This window comes from Diplotaxodon limnothrissa, linkage group LG3 (assembly GCF_057381915.1).
Source record: "Diplotaxodon limnothrissa isolate DT_005_m linkage group LG3, D_limnothrissa_male_GT1.1, whole genome shotgun sequence".
NCBI classification, from domain to species: domain Eukaryota; kingdom Metazoa; phylum Chordata; class Actinopteri; order Cichliformes; family Cichlidae; genus Diplotaxodon; species Diplotaxodon limnothrissa.
The window spans coordinates 21,032,175-21,057,512 of NC_140598.1; the positions used below are offsets into that span (position 1 = coordinate 21,032,175).

The window sequence follows — 25,338 nt, forward strand, 5'->3', positions numbered from 1 at the left end:
TGTGAGGGTTTGTGGAGTGCCACAGTGCTGTAATGAATACTGTAGTGGAAGAAGTTCTTTCACACTCTTCATCCTGGAGCTGCTTTATGTCCATGATCTGCATGGAAACACATCTATGGAGAGGAAATCCAGCTGCTGAGGGTCACATCTGCATCATTGTAGCTACAGTGGATGTTTCAGTGTCAGGACTGGAGGCGGAGCTTTGTGCGTGTCAGGGTGAGGCCGCAGCAGCCGCCTCCAACCGCAGCGCTCGGGCGTGAAACTACGAGGAAAGCCGACGTCCTCCTCTTTCCTCAGAAGTGATCTGTGGCCGGCCGGACTTCATTCCACAGATGTGCTTTAACAAAGTGTGAAGCTGAACTCTGAGCTGTGACAGTGAAGCAGTGTGAGAGTGTCAGTAGATGATCAGCAGAGGAAAGTGAAGCTGCTGTGAGCTGATGTCCTGAAGGGCTTTTAAAGAGTCTCTGAGTTTGACAGGAACATGAAGATGTTTGTGGTGTTTGTGATCCTCCTGCACGGTAAGTACACCTTCCTCTCTCTGCTCTCATCATCAGCTTTTCTTTCATCTCTCTCTCTTTAATGTGTTGAAGTGCAGCAGGAGGAGATTTCCATCAAACACTGGATTCTGATTCATATCAAACTAACAATCCAAAGCAGCAACTTTCAAATCTCTGGATTCTTCTTGGTGGCTTTCAGATGAGCTCATGTTACAATCAGCTGCTGTGTGTGTTGTTGTGTAGCTGAAGCTCTGACTCACATTTCATATGTGACCAAAGGAAACTTGGTGCTGTGTGACACACTTTAGATTCTCTGCTGCTGCTTTGAACTCTTCAAACTAAAGAGCCAAACGGATGATTGACTGTGCAGCTCTGACATGGCACCAAATGTCCCTGTTATCAGCTGCTGGATGGACGTTATCAGAGCTTTTTAGTGCCACACGGATCACCAGGAGCTCCTCCTCTGTCTGCAAACAGGCTCAGCAGCTCTGATCATTGGAGTCAGCACAGAGTGTGGGGACATCTAGTGGTCGTGGAGAGAAGTGCATGTAACGTGTGTGTGTTGTGTTAATCAGCATGAGTAGTTAGGGGGACGTGCCTCCCTGTGCCTGATGGGAGTCCTTGTAATTACCCAGCATGCTGTGCTGTGTGTTTCATTTCTAACACTGGTTTCACTGAAGAGCTTTCTGAGCTTCTTTCATTGATTGTGACCAACATACGTGTTTGCTGTGGATCCACATCTGCTCTTCCTGCTAATGTAATGAAGCTGTTTGAGTGGTGAGCAGTCAAAGAAGCAGGTCCTAACAGGGACATACCAGGATATTCCTGCCTGTAAATGAGCTGTAATATGAGCACAGCTGGTCTGCATGTAGTGAACACAAAGAGTCTGTGTGAGCTGAATTTACACCAGTCTGGTTGTGTTCCTGTTATTTTGGCCCTTTGACAAACTCAAATGTATTTAAGCTTAAATGAAAGTGCATTTATTAAAATGCTGTAAAATCACAGTCCTGCTGATTTTCCTTTGGTGGACACCAAACATTTTTATCTGCAGGTGAAACTCTGCAGTGATCTGAGCGTGTGCTGCTCTCTGGCATCTCTCTGAATAATGTTGAAATGCTTGATGTTCTTGTATGTGGTCACGAGGATCTTATCTTCCATCCCTGCTTCTGTTTCCTGCTCACAAACCTGCATCCATCTCAGCGTCTAAACTCAGAGTCAGCAGCAGCTTCTTAGCTGACTCTGCCCTCATAGCCCTGATCTCAGGGAGCTCTCAGGGACTCTTAGAAAATTTCAATATATACATGGAAATCTGTCCTTGATGACATCCCGCCTTTGAAGGTGGAACATCAGAAATATAATGCCCTCCATGGCTCAGTGATCACAGCAGAGATATAGAAACACAAAGCATAAGAGCTGATGGGAACTGGGAGAAAGATGAACAACCACAGGGTTTTATTCCAGGTGATAAGGCCTCCTGGATCCTCATGTCTGAGTTAATCTTAGACAAACTTCACACCTCCTGTTTTTATCTCAAACTTTGAAAACTCTGCTGCTTCTCAGTTAATCTCACATATAAACAACAGAAATATTTCTAGAAGTCTCTCTCAGGTTTGTTCCCTACAGCACAGAAACAGCTCTGATCTGTGCTGATTCTGATCTTATGTTGATCTAATGTTAAATGCTGGATGTGACACTGGGAGTTTTCCCAGTGTGGCCTCTAATTTTCTGATTCTAAATTCAGACAAAGGATATATCCTTCAATGCACATATTAAACAAATATATAGGACTGCTTGCTTCCATGTTCCAATTGCCAGTCTTGGTAGCCGGGGATCAGTCCGCCTTGGCCTCCATTCCTGGCCGCCGCTTGGCACACACTGCACCCAACCCCTACGGCGCCCATCCTCCTGCAGGCCCACCACCTGCAGGAGGATAGGCCCATGTCCCCTTTTCAGCCTGGTGGCCGGGTCCCATGGACTAAGGCCAGGCCACCCTTGGGCAGCCTTGGGCACCCTCCCAGGGCCTGCCTCTGACCCTCTCCTGCACAGGGTAAACTGTTCCCTTGGTGACTTTAGCATAAGGGTCTTCTGAATTGCTCTTTGTGTGGTCCCTCACCCAGGACCAATTTGTATGGGAGACCATACCAGGGGACAAAAGCCACCGGACAACATAGCCCCTGGGATCCCTGGGACACACAAACCCCTCCACCACAATAAGGTAGCGATTCGTGGAGGGTTGCCCGTTGTCACCAATTCTCTTCATAACTTTTATGGACAGGATTTCTAGGCGCAGCCAAGTGGCGGAGGGCTTTCACTTAGATGGCCTCAGAATCTCATCTCTGCTTTTTTGTGGATGATGTAGTTCTGTTGGCTTCATCGGGTGAGGGCCTCCAGCTCGCACTGCAACGGTTCACAGCTGAGTGTGAAGCAGTGGGAATGAGGATCAGCACCTCCAAATCTGAGGCCATGGTTCTCAGCCGGAAAAGGGTGGAGTGCCCACTCCGGGTCGGGGATGAGTTCCTGCCCCAAGTGGAGGAGTTTAAGTATCTCGGGGTCTTGTTCGCAAGTGATGGGAGAAGGGAGCCGGAGATTGACAGATGGATTGGTGCTGTAGCCGCAGTGATGCGGATGCTGTACCGGTCCGTCGTGGTGAAGGGAGAGCTGACCGTAAAAGTGAAGCTCTCGATTTACCGGTCGATCTATGTCCCTACCCTCACCTATGGTCTCAAGCTGTGGGTAGTGACCGAAAGAACGAGATCGCGGATACAAGCGGTGGAAATTAGCTTCCTCAGAAGGGTGGCTGGTCTAGAGATAGGGTGAGAAGTTCAGCCATCTGGGAGGGGTTCAGAGTAGAGCAGCTGCTGCTCCACATCGAAAGGAGCCAGTTGCCAGGAGACAGCACCCTTTTCTTGGTGCTGACGTCATGGTGTAAGGCCAATAACCTCATCCTCAACATTTCAAAAACCAAAGAACTCATAATAGACTTCAGAAGGAAAAAGGCAGAGATCCAACCACTATTCATTAATGGGGACTGTGTAGAAGCTTCCACTTCCTGGGAGTCAACATGGAAGAGAACCTTTCCTCGAGTGTGAACACCTCCGAGCTGCTGGAAAAGGCCCAACAGAGACTGTACTTCCTGAGAATTCTCAGGAGGAATAACATCACACAGCTGGTGCTGGTGTCCTTCTACAGAGCCACCATTGACAGTGTTCTGACCTATTGCATATGCATCTGGTACACTAGCTGCACAGTGGCTCAGATGAAAGCACTCCAATGGCTCATTAACACCGCCCAAAAGATCACTGGCTGCCCTCTCCCCACACTAGAAGATCTACACAACACCCGCTGTCTTAAAAACCCCCAAAACATCATAAAAGACACCTCACATCCTGGCTACTCCCTGTTTGAACTGTTGCCCTCAAGCAGACGGTACAGAGCAATCAGTGTAAGGACTAATAGACTCAAACACAGCTTTTATCCAACTGCAATAACACATCTGAATACTGCTACAAAAAAAATGTCCATCACGCCACCCTTGTATTAATCTATACGATGACTGAAGCATGTATGTGGGAATGTATGTGAATGTTTGCTGATACTTCTTATTAGTACTTGAAGTATTCTATTTATTTTATTTATTTTATTTTATTGTTTTATTTATATTTTGATATTGTTAGGGATGATTTTGGGACCATTGTTAGGGACCATTTTTAATTTCGTTGTACCTGTGACAATGACAATGACAATAAAGACAATAAATGATTCTGATTCTTGAGGTGGTTCGGGCATCTGACAAAGATGCCTCCTGGGTGAGGTGTTCCTGGCGTGTCCCACCGCAAGGAGGCCCAGGGCAAACCCCGGACACGCTGGAGAGATTACATCTCAGCTGGCCTGGGAACGCCTTGGTGTTCCCCCGGGCAAGGTAGAGGAGGTGGCTGGGGAGAGGGAGGTCTGGGCTTCTCTGCTTAGGCTGCTGCCCCCGCGGCCCGGTCTCGGATAATGGAAGAAGATAGATGCTTTCTTCCATTTGCGCAATATCTCTTTAATTAGAAATATCCTGTCTCAGAGCGATGCTGAAAAACTAGTTCATGCATTTATTACTTTTAGGCTGGACAACTGTAATTCATTATTATCAGGATGTCCTAAAAACTCCCTGAAAAGTCTTCAGTTAATCCAAAATGCTGCAGCAAGAGTCCTGACAGGGACTAGAACATATTGAATTTAAAAGGCAGTAATTTAAAAGTAAATCAAAAGAACTACGATTGAATAAGTCATAATTCAGATGATCCTTATAAATGACTGCTATTTGCCTACTACAGCCTGGGCACGTCTGGGTACTGAAGAACTTTTAATTTTGTGGGCAAAATTCAGAGGGGTCAAAAGGACAGACATTCTGTACTTAAGTAGAAGTACAGATACTAGTGTTAAAAAATGCTCAAGTAAAAGTTAAATACTGAAGCAACTTCTTCACTCGAGTAAAAGTGAAACAGTATCAGCTCTCAAATGTACTCAAAGTAAAAGTAGCTCCCTGAAGGATGTTTCTATATTTTATTTTCAAAGATAACTGAACCTAAAGTTCTATTAATGTTATAATTAAATAATATTGGCATATGGGAATACAAACTTTATTTTACTCTAAATTTTAATTCTAATTAAGGTACTCGGCTTTCATCAGATAAGTTAAACATGAGCAGAGAAAGTAAAGAAAAAGAAAATAGATCTCTATTTTCTGTTGCTACATTGTAGAGGTTGACTTCGCCCTGAAAGAGGAAATGTACAGTCAGGTGTTAAAGTGGATTCAGCAGGTGGGGAAACCTAAAATTGGTTGTAATCGCTCAGTGTGGGGATGTCAGAATGTATTTTTGAGGCCAAATACCTCATAATTTGATTTTTCTTGAATATCACAGGTTGGTGGAAACACTTTGTGTGTTTGCTGATGTTTGCTAAGCTGATAGAAATGCTGCAATTGAAATTACCTGACACTTACATGAGCAGGATTTCCTGTCATTTATTTCTGTTTAAAATTAAATGGGTTTGATGTTTGAAGGCTCGCAGTGATGAAATAATGACTCCCCTCAAATGCATTGAAGCAAAAGTAACAATGTAATTGTTATGGGGGACCGTGGTTCAGGGGGTTGGGAAGCTCATCTTGTAACCAGAGGGGCTGATGGCACGATATGGCAGCCTCGCTTCTGTCAATCTGCCCCAGGGCAGCTGTGGCTACAACTGTAGCTGCCTCCACCAGTGTGTGAATGTGAGAGTGAATGAATAGTGGAATTGTAAAGCGCTTTGAGGGTCTCACAAAGTGCTATATAAATGCAGTCCATTATTATTATTATGTCTGTTTTTAAAATGTAAGGAGTAGAAAGCACACACATTTGTTTGAGAATGTAGGAAGTAAAAGTAAAAAGCAGTCAGAAAAATAAATACTCAAGTAAAGTACAAGTACCTGAAAGTTCTACTTAAGTACAGTACCAAAGTGCTCTTCCTTCGTTACTTTCCACCTCTGGCAAAGTTTTAAGATGGGCAACAGTTGCCTAGTTGGAGCCAAGTATTAGTGACAAAGAAGATGTCTATATTTGGGGAGGTTATGTCACGGCAGGGGGGGACAGACTCAAGTGCAAACAGAGAATCCCAGTTAAACAGTTCTTTATTTACAACGCCGGGTGCTCAATACACAAGTGGGGGAAAGGCCAAGGTTCCACGGGGAGGTTAGGGAAAACGGGATCTTCACACTTGCACATGCCATGCCAAACTGCAAACACTCACGCTCAGGGTTCCGAGATTCAGTATTACAAGACAGGTCCAGGGATTCTATGTACAGAGATGAGAAGTCACTCCAAGAAGATGCACAAAGGCACACAGAAGTTTGCAGAGTCCAGCGACGAGTAATTCAGAGCCACTGCCTTATGAAGTGGCCAGCAAACAGAGTGATGAACCACAGGTAAGTAATTATCTGCAGGTGCATGGACCAAAGGCAGGAGCCCACGATGAGCTGCGCCCAGACAGAGTGATGCGAGTGAGAGAGAGATAAAAGTAATCTTCCAGGTCTTCACAGACTAAATGTTCAGATTTAATAAATAAATGCATTAAATTTGAACGTCTGACTATAAAACTGGTCTCTGTGTCCTGCTGATAAATGTGGACTCTGAGACAAACACACAGCATGCAGTTAATTTGTGTTTCTGTTTGTTTGTTCTTATAGTTTCCCAGCATGCCCTGGCTGTGGTTGTGGAGGTAAATGAGGGGGAAAGATCTGTCCTGCTGCCCTGTCTGCACTCAGGTTACATACCTGAAGAGCCCACAGTGATGTGGACTCGCTCTGATCTTCATCCCAAATCTGTCCATGTACGACAAGAAGGAAGAGATGATCTTACAGGACAAAACCAGCGTTACAGAGGGCGCACATCAATGAGGTCTGAGGCTCTGGACACTTCAGACTTCAGCCTCACTCTGAGAAAACCAACAAAGACTGACAGTGGCAGCTACACCTGTTCCATCAGTGATGGGAGAGGAAAATGGAGACTGGGAGATATACAGCTGCACGTCAAAGGTCAGTAATAAACTCAAACACCTGCTGTAATTACAGGTCAAAAGTACAGTAGACAAAGGTCAGAGGTCAAACTGAAGGGAACATTTCTTAAATTGTTGTGACTCACCTGAAGAAACCAGGAGCAACATGTAGCTCACAGCTAACCTGTGAAAAACAGTGGAAACATCAAAATGATCAATACTATAATTTTTCTTTATTTACCAATAATGGACTGGTTGTAAGTCAGTAGTACTGCAGGACTAAAGTGGTTTTTTTTTCACGTGTCTCCAACCAAAATTATTCGGATTATCTATCCATGGAGGAAAAACAAAGATATGAGCAGGAGCTACAAAATGTGTGGAATAGTGATCATGTTCTGAAGCTTTATTTAAATCCCTGACAATGGCTACGTCTCTCCCAGAGCTCCAGTTTGGTGACATCTACGTGTATCTTGTAGAGAATCGCTTATCATACACCTCTGCCTGGATGAAAGCTTTTAGAGTAAAGACAGCACTGACAGCCAGGGTCACTGTGTAATGTCTAAATATAAAGTCTTTGTTATGCTGTGTGGTGACACTCAAAGCGAACCCAATGAGAATCAATAATGAGTCAAAACGACAAGTGACTGTCATAGCTGCGGCAGCAGATGTGAGGGAGGTTTATTGCAAATAACAAAACACAAGGCGAGGATGGCAAAACAGAACTAAAGACTACCTGAACCGGGAGAAACTAAGACTAAACAGAAAACCTAAACAGGAATGGATGGAGAGCAAAGGTAACATGAAGGTGGTGATGAGCAGGGAGAATATATGGCACTTACACTGAGAGTAACACAGACAGTTTTCACTGAGACGTCCACAGACGGGCCAGTAATGAGCACACAAGGAACCAACAGAGGGAGCACCAACCCAGAATCCCAGAACTAGAAAATCTCAAAAAACAAATCATCCCACAGCTAGAACACAAGATCAATAATAATAATAATAATAATAATAATAATAATAATAATAATAATACATCAGGACCATGACAGTTATACCGATAATGAAATCAAAATCACTAAATTGTTATTATTTCCCATCTTTAGTTACGATTAAAACAAAAAGTGCGAGAGAACATTATTATATATTATTACTGTTACAGAACAGTCAGAGGTCAGGACTGGAGATACTCAGCTGTGCTTCAGTTACCATCAGTGTCACTGCTGCTGCTTCTACAGCTGATGTTGTGGTTTATTTTCCTCTCAGACCAGAAGGTGAAGGTGAAGGTGGAGGAAGGCTCAGAGTCAGTCATCCTGCCCTGCAAAACAAAATCTGACCTGCCTGAGGACACCAGAGTGGAGTGGACTCGCTCTGAGCAAGAACTCATGGTGGTCCATGTGTATTCAAACAGGAGTGATCACCTTAAGAACCAGGACGACCTTTACTGTGGTCGCACAAAGATGAACAAAGACCTGCTGAGAACTGGAGACCTCAGTCTGACCCTGAAATACCCGACAGAGAGAGACAGTGGAGGATACATCTGCACCATCTACAGGGACAAAAACATCCTGAGACAGAAAGTAGTGCTGCAGGTCAAAGGTCAGATATGTAGATAAATGTCAGAGGTCAATGCTGTGGATAAAGTTAAAAGGTAACATTATTGGGGGGTTTTAATGTTTCTCCACAGAACGGTTTCCATCCTGGGCCACAGCTGTCCTGGTTCTCCTGGTTCTTCTTGTGGTTTCTGGAGGACTTTTATTTTATTTCCAGCACTATTTCATGTCAGGTGAGTGTCTCCTACTACACTACCCATAATGCCGATGGTCAGCAGGTGTCCTCTGGTGGCTCCTTGACTGCGGCTCACACAAACTTGTTCCAGAAGCTGAAAGAGTTGAGAGTTACAAACAGCTGATACAGAGAGCTGAAGAGAAACTTCCAGGTTTGTTCCAGAAGTCAGAAAACCTCCTTCAGACTCAGTCATTGATCAGTGAAACAGCTCCACAACATGACTTTACTAAACAGTGTGTGTGCTTCACTGCATTGATCTGACACAGTGGCTGTGTCCCAATTCAGGGTCTGCACGCTTGAAGTAAGCGCACTACGTGTACTATGTACGGTGCGTACTATAAGTACGAGAAGTGCGGAAGTGAGAGGCTCGTGAAATGGGACGGTCTAGCCTTCGTCGCGCTGTTCAGGTTGCCTAGCAACCATGATACTAACCGCAAGTAACGTTACATACAGCTTTGTTTGACAGAAATGAAGGAAAAACAAATGTTTTGTTAGTCATTCATTTTCGTCATGACATCACTTTGATTAGTTGAGTATCTGAGGCTGAGACCACGGGACTGTAAAACATGATTGTTGGGCTTCATGTCTGTGCTTAACAGTCATTTCAAGATTAGTCAGTAAATAACAATTAGTTGTTCATGAGACTAAAAATCATCCCACTGTGGTAATGCAAATATAAAATGGCCAATATTATAGTATTGTCAGATTTTTATGATATATATATATATATATATATATATATATATATATATATATATATATATATATATATATATATATATATATATATAGACATATAGCGGCTTTAAAATCAAGTTAACGCTGGAAGTACAAACATCACTAATGTTACACAACTTTGCCAACATCAGAATCAGAATCAGAAAGGGTTTTATTGCCAAATGTTGAGCAGGTTTACAACATTAGGAAATTGCTGCGGTGCTTCAGTGCAAACATACTGTCATAAATTACGCTTAAATAGACATGAAAATAAAAATAAGAATAAGAATTAAAAGTGCTAAGTAGATAGATATATACATGATATATACATGAGTGCAGGTGGTGATCAGTGCCAAACATGGAATGATGCAGTGAACACAGCGTAGGGTCATGTGTTAGTGGTGGGAACAGTCATACGGTTATTGTTCATGTGTCCAACAGCAGAGGGAAGAAACTGTTCTTATGGCGAGAGGTTCTGGTGCGAATGGACCGGAGCCTCCTGCCTGAGGGGAGCAGGTCAAACAGACTGTGTCCAGGGTGAGAAGGGTCAGCTGAGATCCGAGCTGCACGCCGCAATGTCCTGGAGGTGTACAGGTCCTGCAGAGATGGGAGGCTGCAGCCAATCACCTTCTCAGCAGAGCGCACAACACGCTGCAGTCTCTGTTTGTCCCTGATAGTGGCTCCAGCGTACCACACGGTGATGGAGGAGGTGAGGATGGACTCGATGATTGCAGTGTAGAATTGCGTCATCGTCCGTGTTGGCAGGTTGAATTTCTTCAGCTGCCTCAGGAAGTACATCCTCTGCTGGGCTTTCTTAATGACGGAGGTGATGGTGGGCTCCCACTTCAGTTCCTGGGTGATGGTGGTACCCAGGAAGCGGAATGAGTCCACAGAGGTGATGGGGGTGTCAGTCAGGATGATGGGGGGGAGTGGGGCTGTGTGCTTCCTGAAGTCCACAATAATCTCCACTGTCTTCTGGGCATTCAGCACCAGGTTGTTGTGGCTGCACCAGGACACCAGACGTTCAACCTCTCTCCTGTAGGCAGACTCATCCCCATCCGAGATGAGTCCAATAATGGTGGTGTCATCTGCAAACTTGATTAGCTTGACAGACTGGTGGGTGGAGGTGCAGCAGTTGGTGTACAGGGAGAAGAGCAGAGGAGAAAGAACACAGCCCTGGGGGGAGCCGGTGCTGATGGTCCGGGAGTCCGAGACATTCTTTCCCAGCCTCACATGCTGCTTCCTGTCCGTCAGGAAGTCAGTGATCCACCGGCAGATGGGATCAGGCACATTCATCTGGGAAAGCTTGCCTCGGAGATGGTCTGGAAGGATGGTGTTGAAGGCAGAGCTGAAGTCCACAAACAGGATCCTGGCGTAGGTTCCTGGGGAGTCCAGATGCTGCAGGATGAAGTGTAGGGCCATGTTGATGGCGTCATCTACAGACCTGTTGGCTCTGTATGCAAACTGCAGGGGGTCCAGGAGGGGGGCCGTGAGGGTCTTGAGATAGGAGAGAACCAGGCGGTCAAAAGACTTCATGACCACAGATGTCAGAGCCACGGGTCTGTAGTCATTTAGTCCAGTGATCCTAGGTTTCTTAGGGACAGGGATTATGGTAGAGGACTTGAAGCAGGCAGGCACATGACATGCCTGCAGTGAGGAGTTGAAAATGCCAGAAAACACTGGGGCCAGCTCGTTTGCACAGTGTCTGAGGGTGGCAGGAGACACACCGTCTGGGCCGGGAGCTTTTCGAGCATTCAGACTCTTAAACTGCTTCCTCACACCTGCTTCATGAATATGAAGAGTTGTGGTGGGAGGAAGTGGTGTGAAATCCTCTTTTGTGTGGGGTGAGGAGGGGAGTGTTGTAGGTGAAGTGTTTGAAGGTGGTGATGGCTCTATGGAGGGGGGAGAGGTGGGGGAATGAGTGTCCAAAGTGCCTCTATTGTTGGGGCCGTTGGAGGTGTGAAGGCTGCCTGATGGCTCGTCAAAACGGCAGTAAAAGTCGTTGAGGGTGTTGGCCAAGAGCAAGTCATCAGTGGAGTGGGGGGTTTTAGGCTTGTAGTTGGTGATATTCCTAAAATCTTTCCACACAGAGGCCGAGTCGTTCTCTGAGATCTGCTGCTGCATCTTCTCAGAGTGCTGGTGTTTAGCAATGTCCACTTCTTTAGTGAACCTGTACTTGGCCTCTCTGTAGCAGTCCCTGTCTCCGCTTCTGAACGCCTTTCTCTTTTCCAGCCACAGCTTTTTGAGTTTAGGAGTAAACCAGGGTTTGTCATTGTTATAACTCACCCTGGTGCGTGATGGCACAATGCTGTCCTCACAGAAGTGGACATAGGAGGTAACAGTGTCCGTGGCCAACAGCAATGTTTTAATGTTCTTCATTATTAAACATTCGCACATAAATAAGTGACGTCATATTCAGTACTTACTTTTGACAGTTCACTCTTCGGCCGCTCCCTTCTGCCGTATTTTGCGGCAAAATTATCCACACCCACCGCCGCGCTATGAATTGTGGGATATATGGGACCACGAAGCGTGCACCGGACCACGCTTGATATTTGATACTGATACTGATACTGTTTGCAATTTTTATTGAACCACTAGCAGCAGCAATTAGGCAGAATTCAGTAATTAAGGGCATAAAATGCAAGAACGTGGAACATAAAATCAGCCTTTATGCGGATGATGTATTACTCTTTCTCCAAAATTCACAAACCAATATCTCTGGGGTGATTGAATTGATAAACTCTTTTGCAAGAATATCAGATTACTCAATTAACTGGTCAAAATCTACAGTCCTACCGATTAATTGCTCCTTCCATAATTCCTCTTCTACACCACTGCAATCGGGAAATATAAAATATTTAGGTATTAATGTTTCTCCCAAGCTTGCAGATCTAACTAAATTAAACCATATCCCACTTTTAAAGAAGGTAGAAGATGATCTGGCTAGGTGGAAATGTCTACCCATATCACTCATGGGAAGGGTTGCCGCTATAAAAATGATGGTCTTACCAAAAATAAATTATTTATTGTCAATGATCCCAACTAAACCGCCACAAGATTGGTTCAGATCTCTAGATTCATGTATGTCGAAATTCCTTTGGAAAAATAAACCCCCACGTATAAGCTTAAAAACACTACAAAAGACCAAGGATAGAGGAGGATTAGAACTACCTAACTTTCAGCACTACTTCTTAGCCAACAGGCTCCAGTTTATCCCAGGATGGCTAAAACATACCCTCTTAGATGAACCTTGGCTAGATGTAGAACAAGCACTTTGCAATAATCTAGAGATCTCAGACCTACCATTTATCAGCTCAAACATCCAACGACATGAATGCTTTAAAAGCATCAACATCAGCTCTTCTCTGACAGCATGGTGGGAGTTTCTAAAATTGACGGCGTCTTCATTAATCCCATGCAAACGTACACCTATCTGGAACAACCCTGACATATTACAAAACAATAATATGATAAACTTTTTAGATTGGAGTGGTAAAGGAATCAAATATTTAGAACATATACTAGAAGGAACAGAATTTATTTCATTTGACGGACTAGTTACACAATATGGGATCAACAAGAAAAGATTTTTAGAATATCAACAAATTAAATCCATAGTAAAAAATAAATTTAAACCGGGTCAAGTTGAACTACAAACACCACCAAGTGTGGTTCAATTTCTTACTCTTAAAACCCCCAAATTACTATCCAAAATATACAGAATGCTTTCTAAAACAGATGAATCAATATCACTTCCTATTGCAAAATGGGAAGCGGATTTATCAGTTAACTTAGACCTAAACTTCTGGTCTCAGATTTGCTTAAAAACCTTTACTCTAATTAGAAATCCCAGTCTTCAATTAATTCAATACAAAATATTACATAGAGTGCACTATACAGGTCATCGGATGTTCAAGATGGGCTTTACGTCTACCAACAACTGCTCACACTGCCAAACCAATTCACCGGACAATTATATCCACGCTCTTTGGTTCTGTCCACCAGTTCAGAAGTTTTGGCGCGAGATATGTGAAGACTTATCAAAGTGTCTGAAATGTAACATTCCAACTTCCCCCTTAGTGTGTTTGTTGGGCAGCTTAGATAATGTCACTTCAGAAAAGAATATAGCCCATATGGTTTTCACTGCCCTATGCATAGCCAAGAAAACAGTCCTCATGAACTGGAAAAATAAAAATAATCTTAATTCTAACCAATATACAAATTATCTATTAGATTACATTAGTCTTGATACAGCCTCTGCCACCACATCAGATCAATTGCTCTGGGCTCCTTTGATCAGCTCCATCACCTAGTGGGGGTGGAGGGGTCATAGTTTGGTCCCGCCTTCACTGTTGTGATTGGTGTGGGGGTAGGGACAGGCCTAGGGCGTCGGGGGGTTCCCCGGAGGCATCTTCCTTGGGGGGCTCAACCCGGGGTAGCGGTCATGTCCGGTTAGGGGCCCTGTTGGCTCTCAGGTGACTGTTTCCTCGTGGCTGCGTGCAGCGGGGCTAGGGGAGGGTTTGTGCTGACGGACGTGGGTTACTGACCTGGTAGCCTGTCTGCCCCTGGGTGGGTCCGGGATGGGCGTGAGGTTCTGGGGGCGCTCCGTCTCTGGGCTGGGGCCCTGGCCGGGCCTCGGGGGCTTGGGTCCTGGTTGGTGGGTTGCCGGGGTTGTGGGCGGGCGGGTGCATGGGGGCCCAGCCCTGGCGCGTGGTGCCGCCGGTGCATCGAGCCACCTGGGGGGCTCTTCAACTGGTGGGGGAGATTGTCACATCTTGCAGGAGCTTTCCTCTCTTCAGGAACTCTCTCTGCAGGAAGGGGAGATACAGGAGAGGTGGAGGAAGATCTCAGCCTGGGCGTCTATTGTCTTATGTAGTCTGGAAGATGAGTGGATGGTGGGGTGGGTGCAGTTTTCTCTGTGGTGGGGTTGGGTGGACTGTCCCGGGCTCTGTGGGGCTGGGAGGCGCTGCTGCACTGGTCCCCGGTCTGGATGGGCCTGGGCCCCCTTTCCCTGGCGGGTCGCGGAGTATGGGGGTGCCTACTGGGGTCAGCGGGGGAGCTGGCCCCAGGGAGAGGTCACTTGCCCCTCCCTTCCTTCCCTCCCCATCTCCAGCTGCCTCCCTCTTCCCGCTCCACCACAACCACCCACACATGCAGGGCCTTGGAGTAGGGGTATGTCACCAGGGTGCAGAGGAGGCTACCCCCCCCCCCCCCCCCCCCTCTGTCTTCTTCTGGCTGCCTCTACCTCAATTTTATCCCACAACTTAGACATTCATATTACTCACACTCTCATTAAACATACATATAGGATCTTGGGGGTGGGCACGCTACACGGAATCCAGGTTACCATCAGGGTGTACACCTCACCCCTGGCGTCGTTGCCCACCTCTCAATTTTAAATACACGTAGACATTGAGGGCTATCAGGAGGGACTATGCGCTTACCTGCTGCTCTCTGGCAGGTAGCTCCATGCCCTCCTGGGTTTTAAATGCACCTTAGAACACACATGCATCAACACTACAATGAGCGGGTGGAGGGAGGTTTGGAGTCTTCTCTCACCTCCGTTCTCTGCGACCTGCTGGAGCAGGGGGGCTAGGAGGAGGAGTTGGCCGTCCGACTGCGGTCTGGAGTATGGGGCCTCCCTGCTGCTGCGGAGTCGGGGCGGTCTGCCTCTCCCCACCGCAGGGAAAAGGGTAACACCACCTGGGTCTGGGTGCAGTTCCCCCCTCCAGGGTCAAGGGTACCTAGACCCGGTTCGTAGAGTACGCTTGGGGAGTGTGATCGTGTGTACAGCGTCTCTTTATGTCTGTCTCCACGTTGGTTGAGTGTGGAGTAAGTGCATATGAGAGCATGAGGGTGGGAATGGATGTTTGTGTCTGTGTATGCCTGTATGTCTGTGTCTATATGTCAGGTTGGGTATCAGACGCCACCTCTCTGGGGACATCTCAGGCCCTCCAAGGTTTGGAGGCCTATCTCCCCCCACCACCACTTCCCCTGCCAGTGGCGGACTCCCTCAGACATCGGTGCGTTGGTGGTTCTTTGTGTCTGGGGATGGGCGTCCAGGTACATGCCGGCTCACTCCTTGGCGGCCGCTTATCGGGGCCCAGAGCCTGGGGCTCGCTCGGGCCACTTCGGAGGTGGGGTGCCCCCGGCCTCTCGGCCTGGGGCTCGGTCACTCAGGCACAGCTGGCTGCCGGCGGAGCACACGGGCGCGTCACTGCAACTCCCCCTGGCTTCTGCTCCGCGGCTGCTGGGTGAACCCTCATCTGGGACTCTCCTCAGCTCTTTCTGGGACAGTGGCGCGGCTGCCCCTATGTTAGTCTTCCTTGGTCTCTTGCGTTCTGGGGGCCTCTGGATGTCTGGAGTTTTGATCTCCTCCATACCTGCTTTATGCCCTGGAGGACGGGGCTGTGGCCCCCCCACACCCTCTAGCAGATCATTACATGAAGGAACCTTTTAAAAAAACAAGCGCGTCCATGCTCACAGGTGTACACACGGGTGATCACACCCACAAACTACACCCCTTTTGGCTCCTACCTCAAAGCACACTGTGTTCTGTTGATCTTATGTGCTGCACAATAATGTTTAATATTTAGTATTTACTGCCATATTCCCATATATCATTGTGATGTTGTTTATTCTATTACTCTTGTTCTCTTCGGCTTGTTTTCTTTTCTGTTTCTCAACAGGTGATCCAGGTGATCGATATATGCATTTTTTTTTTTTTATATTATTTTTTTTTCCTGCCCATTCTGTTGGTTTTTGTTTTTTGCCCTTCTCCCCCGTCCCTCCTCTCAGCTGTTTCTCTTTCCCTCTTTCTTTCTCTCCTTCTTTCTCCAGTCAAGTCTGTCCCGTATACAGCAAGTGAAAATAAAATAAACAATAAAAGGTGAATCAAATGGACCATTATGGCAAGGCTGGGATGGTCAATTTGGTAAAGTAAATCCGTTGGGCATCTTTCTTTGCCTTTAGACAATAATTCTGATGGCAAAAGAGCCAAACGGGACAGGCAAAAAAAAAAAAAAAAAAAAAAAAAAAAGATATTTGGGGAAATCGACGGCGCATTTGGAGTATGCATTTGAAGCACACTTCGGATTGGGACAGCCGTCGTCGCGTGGCGGTGACGTAACCGCACTTAAAATGCGTACTTCAAGCGTGCAGACCCTGAATTGGGACACAGCCAGAGGCTGCATGTGTACAAGCTGTTCTTCTTCTGTGGTGGTAAACAGCAGCTGACATGGAAACATGTGCTGACAGTAAATGTTGCAGCAGCTTCAGTAAATGTTCCTCCTTTTGTGTCAGTCATTGATCAGTCACCATGTTTCTGAGGTTTTTAGTATTTAGTACAGTAACTTGAAGTTAATCTGAATTTAGGCAAAAAAAAAATGTATATATTGTCTAAGAGAAGCATATATAATATATACAGTGGGGCAAAAAAGTATTTAGTCAGCCACCGATTGTGCAAGTTCCCCCACCTAAAATGATAACAGAGGTCAGTAATTTGCACCAGAGGTACACTTCAACTGTGAGAGACAGAATGTGAAAAAAAAATCCATGAATTCACATGGTAGGATTTGTAAAGAATTTATTCGTAAATCAGGGTGGAAAATAAGTATTTGGTCACCTCAAACATGGAAAATCTCTGGCTCTCACAGACCTGTAACGTCTTCTGTAAGACGCTTTTCTGTCCCCCACTCGTTACCTGTATGAATGGCACCTGTTTGAACTCATCATCTGTATAAAATTTGATGACTACATTTGGACATGACTACAGTCAGTGTTGGGAAGGTTACTTTTAAAATGTATTCCACTACAGATTACAGATTACATGCCCCAAAATGTATTTTGTAACGTATTCCGTTACGTTACTCAATGAGAGTAACGTATTCTGAATACTTTGGATTACTTAGTATATTACCATGCTTTTTACAACTACATGAATGTACTATTGCTGTGTGATCTATTACTATTACCGGAGGTTCCTCGCCATACCAATACCAACTAGATTTTTAAATCTTAATATAAAATGAGTAACAGTAATTGGACATTAGGTAAGGCTGCACTTTTTGCAGCGATCTCGTGAAGAAAACTATTCCGTGCGTATATAAAACAGGTCCAATTCAATTCAATTTTATTTATATAGCGCCAAATCACAACAAAAGTCGCCTCAAGGCGCTTCATAGATACAGAGAAAAACCCAACAATCATATGACCCCCTATGAGCAAGCACTTTGGCGACAGTGGGAAGGAAAAACTCCCTTTTAACAGGAAGAAACCTCCGGCAGAACCAGGCTCAGGGAGGGGCGGCCATCTGCTGCGACCGGTTGGGGTGAGAGAAGGAAGACAGGATAAAGACATACTGTGGAAGAGAGACAGAGGTTAATAACAGATATGATTCAATGCAGGGAGGTCTATTAATACATAGTGAGTGAGAAAGGTGACTGGAAAGGAAAAACTCAATGCATCATGGGAATCCCCCGGCAGCCTATGTCTATTGCAGCATAACTAAGGGAGGATTCGGGGTCACCTGGTCCAGCCCTAACTACATGCTTTAGCAAAAAGGAAAGTTTTAAGCCTAATCTTAAAAGTAGAGATAGTGTCTGTCTCCCGAATCCAAAGTCCAAGGCTCCAAACTGTAGTAAAGGGACCTCTGGCTAATACGTCGGGCTCATAGCTGAAAACTAGCTTTACTTTGTTGTCTGGGTCAACTTTTCTTGCGAGAGACAGAGAGAGGCGTTGAAAGGCTGCTCCAACTGAACTTATTGTTTCGGAGAAAAACACAAACACAGTGTACAGTCGAGTCTTAATAGCTTACTTACAACTGGGCTCTTCAGGCACTCTTTTTGGCTGCAGTGGTTATTATTATATTTACATGCTTCCAGCTCCCGTTTCTGCTCGGTGGCAACTCGTACTTTTGCACTCTCCTTTTTCTCCCTCCCTCGCTCACAGACATATAACGGGTATGGCAGTCCATTCTCCCTGCAGCACGGACTACACTGCCCATGAAGCTACATTCTTTAGGGCTATGCCTGTAACACTCTGCCTATTGCCTTCATATTAAAATAAGTTTTGAATAATAATTTTTACAAATATTTCTTCACGTCATTATGCAGACCGCAAGAAGGGGTGACATGGGCCGCGAGATTGAGACACAGGCATTAGAGCCTCTTAATGCGTGTTTTGTTTGGGTTTCCACCAACGTGGAATTACCAAAAATAGAGAGGGGACAGCCAAACATATGAAACAGGAAAAGACCGCCATGTAATCCATTTATTTCAACAAAGTAACTGTTTTAAACGGTAACTGTAACGGAAAACAGTTACTCATATTTTTCTATTTAAATCCATAACACCGTTACATTACATTACATTACATTACACATTACTCACACTCTCATAACACATACATATAGGATCTTGGGGGTGGGCACGCTACACGGACTCCAAATTACCATCAGGGTGTACACCTCACCCCTGGCGTCGTTGCCCACCTCTCAATTTTAAATACACGTAGACATTGAGGGCTATCAGGAGGGACTATGCGCTTACCTGCTGCTCTCTGGCAGGTAGCTCCATGCCCTCCTGGGTTTTAAATGCACCTTAGAACACACATGCATCAACACTACTATGAGCGGGTGGAGGGAGGTTTGGAGTCTTCTCTCACCCCCGTTCTCTGCGGCCTGCTGGAGCGGGAGGGCTAGGAGGAGGAGTTGGCCGTCCGACTGCGGTCTGGAGTGTGTGGCCTCCCTGCTGCTGTGGAGTCGGGGCGGTCTGCTTCTCCCCACCGCAGGGAAACGAGTAACACCACCTGGGTCTGGGTGCAGTTCCCCCCTCCAGGGGCAAGGGTACCTAGACCCGGTTCGTAGAGTACGCTTGGGGAGTGTGATCGTGTGTACAGCGTCTCTTTATGTCTGTCTCCACGTTGGTTGAGTGTGGAGTAAGTGCATATGAGAGCATGAGGGGGGGAATGGATGTTTGTGTCTGTGTGTGCCTGTATGTCTGTGTCTATATGTCAGGTTGGGTATCAGACGCCACCTCTCTGGGGACATCTCAGGCCTTCCAAGGTTTGGAGGCCTATCTCCACCCACCACCACTTCCCCTGCCGGTGGCGGACTCCCTCAGGTGTCGGTGCGTTGGTGTCTGGGGGTGGGCGTCCGGGTACACACCGGCTCACTCCTTGGTGGCCGCTTATCGGGGCCTGGGGCCTGGGGCTCGCTCGGGCCACTTCGGAGGTGGGGTGCCCCCGGCCTCTCGGCCTGGGTCTCGGTCACTCAGGCACAGCTGGCTGCCGGCGGAGCTCACGGGCGCGTCACTGCAACTCCCCCTGGCTTCTGCTCCACGGCTGCTGAGTGAGACCTCATCTGGGACTCTCCTCAGCTCTTTCTGGGACAGTGGCGCGGCTGCCCCTCTGTTGGTCTTCCATGGTCTCTTGTGTTCTGGGGGCCTCTGGATGTCTGGAGTTTTGATCTCCTCCATACCTGCTTCATGCCCTGCAGGATGGGCCTGTGGCCCCCCCACACCCTCTAGCAGATCATTACATGAAGGAACTTTTTAAAAGACAAGCGCGTCCATGCTCACAGGTGTACACACGGGTGATCACACCCACAAACTACACCCTTTTTGGCTCCTACCTCAAAGCACACTGTGTTCTGTTGATCTTATGTGCTGCACAATAATGTTTAATATTTAGTATTTACTGTCATATTCCCATGTATCATTGTGATGTTGTTTATTCTATTACTCTTGTTTTCTTCTGCTTGTTTTCTTTTTTCTTTCTCAACAGGTGATCCAGGTGATCGATAGATGCATTTTCTTTTTGTCTGCTTATTTAGTTGGTTTTTGGTTTTTTTGCCCTTTATCACCGTCCCTCTTCTCAGCTGTTTTTCCCCCTCTTCCTTTCTCACTTTTCTTTTCTTCATTCAAGTCTGTCCCATATCTAGCAAGTGAAAATAAAAAAAATAAAATAAACAATAAAAGGTGAATCAAATAGACCATTAAGGCAAGGCTGGGATGGTCCATTTGATAAAGTAAATCCGTTGGGCATCTTTCTTTGCCTTTAGACAATAATTCTGATGGCAAAAGAGCCAAACGGGACAGGTAAAAAATAAATAAATAAACAAATAAATAAATAAATAAATCCGTAACACTGCCCACAGTGTTACTAGAGGCCAAGGTAATACCACAGAGTAGACATCTGGTTAGACGCCATGTTTCTACGATTGTTGGGGCCATTTTTGAGTATATACATTATTGAGTACAATAATCTCACTTTTATCTGAATTTAGAAGTGGGAAATTAGAGGATCACATAGATTTTTGTCTTCAAGCCTGTAAATAATAGATTTGTGTCATCTGGCAACATCTATAAATATAAATGGGTTTAATTGGCAATGAAAATGTATTTTAATAACATTGCCTAACGGAAACTTGTACAATATGAAAACAGCATAGGTCCAAGCAAAGTACCCTGTGGAACTCCATGACAAATTTTTATGTAAATAAGACTCTTCATTTAACACCAGTAAAGTAGACTTTATTTAAAATCTACAGTATTTTCTAATCCCTGTAGTAAAATGTTGTGGTCTACACCGAGTTCTAACAGGACAAGCACAGAAATAAGTCCTCTGTAACAGGTAATAAGGAGACCATTAGTAACCTTCACTACAGCTCATGTTTGGGTTTGTTGTCCTCTCAGTCCCCTGGGTGGAGGTGGATTCAGGAGTGGAGTCTGTCCAGCTGATCTGCAAAACCACAGTTTGGCTGCCTAAAGATGCTAAAGTGGAGTGGAAGGACAAGAACAACAGGAAGGTCCACGTGTATGAGAACGGCTCTGACCAGCCTGAAGAACAGGACGATAAATACAAGAACCGAACAAAGATGAAGAGAAACTTACTGGAACCTGGAGACCTCAGTCTGACCCTGAAACACCCCACAGATGGAGACAACTCCACCTACACCTGCACCGTCTACAGCAGGGAGAGAAACATCCTGCTGAGGAAACAAGTGAATCTCACTGTCAGAGGTCAGTGCTGTAGATACAGGTCAAAGGTCAGAGGTCAGACTCATGATGGTGGTTCAGTCTCAGTGGGCTCCATCCAATAATGTTACAGTGTTAGCATGTCTGATGTTTGTGGCTGTTTTGGTTTTTATTTGATTTCCAGCCAAATGTAAAAGCTTCATCAGATGAACTGTAGGAGCAAAGTTCATGTGTGAGACTTCATCTGAAAGGTAACATCTTCTAGTTTCTGAACATGTTTTTGTTTAGCATGTGGCTGAAACACAGGCTAAGCTAAGTCAGCTCAAATCTCAGTAACAACCTTCTTTGGTCCTCATCTATAATCAGTCATATCTGAGTCACAATAACTAGAAGATGATTTCTAGCAGAAGTGTGAACATCTCCACATCCTTTCTCCATGTTATCATCCAAAGCTGTGTGAAGTTTCAGAGCTCTGCAGCTAACAGAGACTTTCAGTTTGCTGCTCTCTTCCTCTGACAGCTCCATTCTTAGGGAGCGTTAGTTCTCTGTTTCACTTTATTCCACTTATTCAGTCTGATGTTCTCTGAACTGTTTCTCTTGTTTAGTGTCTTAAATGCTGCCAGTGCCTCTCTTTGCTGTAACCAACCTTTCTCTTTATTTCTGAGCTTTTTAAGGACTTTAACTGATGCATCAACCTTTGAAAATGGAAAGAAATCAGATTCATGGCTGCATCAAAGTGTCACATGTAGTTCTCCACATCAGCTGGATTATATCTATAGCAGCAAACAGCAGCTGATCCACAAATCTTTGTCTGTGTTAATAAAGTTGGATCAGTTCAAACAGTTTGTTGCTCTGCACTTGAAAGCAGCAGTTTTTCTAATGCACACCTTCATGTTTCCTTCATATTTGAATCCCCCTGTAGATGCTGACAGGTAACCATGTCACACAGAGCTCAAGCCTTTGAATCCAGCTGTGACTGTTGATTTTCTATTGAATGGACTTTTTCAAATCCAGCTGTAGGCCTGTGTTTGTGAGCTCATTAACAGCTGTTTGTTTAGAGAGACGTGGTCCTCACAGGACAGCCACTACAAACATATGATTTTATAGAATATGATGCATTACTGCAGATTCAACACAATAGAAAGGATTTGAAATGAGCTCAGCCTTAAACATGTGCAGCAGTAATATTGATCCACAGACACTGATGGGAACATTTTTCTGCACAATAAGTACTTTGACTTTTCATACTTTATGTACAATTTGCCAGTACTGCAGTTTTGTGTGTAGTGAGGTGTTTTCATGGTGTTTTCTTGGTGCTTTTACTAAAGGAAGGCTTCTATCAAATTCTTCCAAATGTTGTCAAACTGAGCTGTGTGATGAAGTGAGTGTGACAGAAACACTCAGACTGTGTTTCTCTGCTTCATCAAGTCAAATCTGGTCCTCAGAGACTGAATAAAGTCCTGTCCCACTAACAGCAGCTCCAACAGTCTGTTCACTGCTTTCTTCCTGTCAGTCTTCATCTTTCTGCTGCGTCTCCTCTTCACACTGACCACTTTCTATCTAACAGTGAGCTCCCAGTGAAGCAGCAGCATTCAGCCTGTTAGAGTCAACACAAATGTCTCCATCCAAGCTCATGTTGTGCTTTGTTGTCCTCTCAGTGCCCCAGGTGGAGGTGGATTCAGGGGTGGAGTCTGTCCAGCTGCCCTTCAACACCACACTTCACCTGCCTGAAGATGTTAAAGTGGAGTGGAAGGACAAAGGCAGCAGGATGATCTATGTTCATCAGAACGGCTCTGACCAGCATGAAGAACAGCACCAGGTTTACAGAGACCGAACGAAGGTAAATGAAGACCTGCTGAAAACTGGAGACTTCAGTCTGACCCTGAAATACCCCACAGATGGAGACACGAACACCTACATCTGCATCGTCTACAGCAGGGACGGAAACATCCTGCTGAAGAAAAATGTGGAGCTAAAAGTCAGAGGTCAGTGCTTTAGATACAGGTCAAAGGTCAGAGGTCATGTAGGATTTTATTCTCTATAACAGGGGTCTCAAGCTCACGTCACCCCTACTTGCAGCCTGCATATTGGTGTGAAAAAGTATAATGCAATTTGGACCTTGGAGTTGCTTTTTTTGTTAAGGAGGATTTGTTTGTTGGTGAGTGCAATGTTACAATTGTCATGGTTCTGTGTCTTTTTATCCAGCATTTAAAGTTTCATGTCCCTTTTGTTTTATGGTCTTCTATAAAACTCCATGAATCTCCTGAAAACATGGGTCGATGTTCCACAGTGATGTAAAACAGGTGGAGCAGCCACAGGAAGTCTCCCCACGCCTGCAACTGTTAGCACAGCACCACCATGTAGCAGCTCACACAGCCTCTCTTACGACCCTCAGAACAAACCAGCAAACAGCCGTCTTTCAGTTCTAAACTTTCTGTTTTTAACAGCATGCTGTGTCTGAACAGACTCACACCCCGTTTCCTTCCACTGAAGCTGTCACACAGTACATGCACAGGTCTCACTTATGGCTCTTTGGAAGTGGTTTCTTTTGAAGCATCCACACAATGAAGGCCTTAATCACACTAATGCTAAGAAAACCCCAAAATAGAAATTACACCTCTTTTTTGTGGGGCATTATGACATCATAACAGCCTCCACCCCAGAACTGGTGGTTTAAAACCAATGACGATGTTGGCACTGGGATTTGTTTGTGACAGCGTCTGGGTTTAATGTAGAAGCCACGTCTGAAGTTCACTCTGACGCCTCTGTCTTTCTAAATAGAGTGACAGTAACTATGTGTGAATATGTAAGCGTGTACAAACTGCACATAGTGAGATTTACAGCAACAGTATTTTGTCCATATTCGCCATTGTACAAATTAATCCCATGTAAACAATAATGTGGCGCACAGCTTGATGTCAAAAAACGCACACACCTTTGCTGTTGCATGACTCAATCAACGAAGATTTTCTTGTAAACCAAAGGGGGCCTAGCAAAAAAAGTTTGGGAACCACTGCATTACGCAATTCAACTAGATATGTAGCCTTAGACAGGTCAACAGTTTTGGATTTAAATTTCTGATAACATATTAGAGTCACTCAATACTTCACTGAAGAGTACAAGGACAGCCAACTCCTCCTCCTGGCCCCCCGCTCCAGCAGGTTGCAGAGAACGGGGTGTGAGAAAACTCCAAACCTCCCTCCGCCCGCTAATATGTAGTGTTGATGCATGTGTGTTCTAAGGTGCATTTAAAACCCAGGAGGGCATGGAGCTACCTGCCAGAGAGCAGCAGGTAAGCGCATAGTCCCTCCTGATAGCCCTCAGTGTCTACGTGTATTTAAAATTGATGATGTTGTCCAAGTAGACCAGGTAGGTCTCCCGCTGCATGCCAGCCAGGACGCGGTCCATCAGCCGCTGGAACGTCGCTGGGGCATTGCATAGTCCAAATGGAATGACGTTCCATTCAAAGAGGCCTGTCCTAGTGCAGAAAGCGGTGGCCCTGCGTGCTCTAGGCGTCAGCTCAACCTGCCAGTGGCCTGATGCGAGATCTAATGTGCTGAACCATCTGGCAGTCGAGAGTGTGTCCAGCGTGTCCTGGATGTGGGGCAGCGGGAAAGCATCTGTTATGGTGCGGTCGTTGGGAGCCCTATAGTCAACGCAGAGATGGTATGTCCCATCTTTCTTACGCACCATAACGATGGGCGAGGTCCAGCTGCTGCAGCTGCGTTGAGCAAGACCGCTCTGTAGACTGTCGCAGATCTGCTGATCAGCGTGTTGCTGCTTTCCCCCTGCCATTCTTCGTGGATGTTGCTTGACTGGGGCAACAGGATGGGTTATGATGTCATGCT

At 45.6% G+C, this 25,338-nt stretch overlaps 1 protein-coding gene across 4 annotated transcripts in view; it reads left to right on the forward strand.

Moving 5' to 3' along the window:
• The first annotated feature begins 325 nt into the window (after nt 1-325).
• Nucleotides 326-25,338, forward strand: part of LOC146634882 (uncharacterized) — a 61,827-nt gene continuing 36,814 nt past the window's right edge. For 3 of the 4 annotated variants that reach the window (XM_085378965.1, XM_085378982.1, XM_085378973.1), the window contains exons 1-6: nt 326-518; nt 6,700-7,047; nt 8,274-8,606; nt 8,695-8,793; nt 21,209-21,535; nt 23,149-23,475. In XM_085378965.1, the coding sequence (XP_085235091.1) occupies nt 482-518; nt 6,700-7,047; nt 8,274-8,606; nt 8,695-8,793; nt 21,209-21,535; nt 23,149-23,475 (1,471 nt within the window). In that variant the 5' untranslated portion in view covers nt 326-481. The remainder of the gene's footprint in view (nt 519-6,699; nt 7,048-8,273; nt 8,607-8,694; nt 8,794-21,208; nt 21,536-23,148; nt 23,476-25,338) is intronic. The other variant, XM_085378989.1, reaches the window with a different exon arrangement.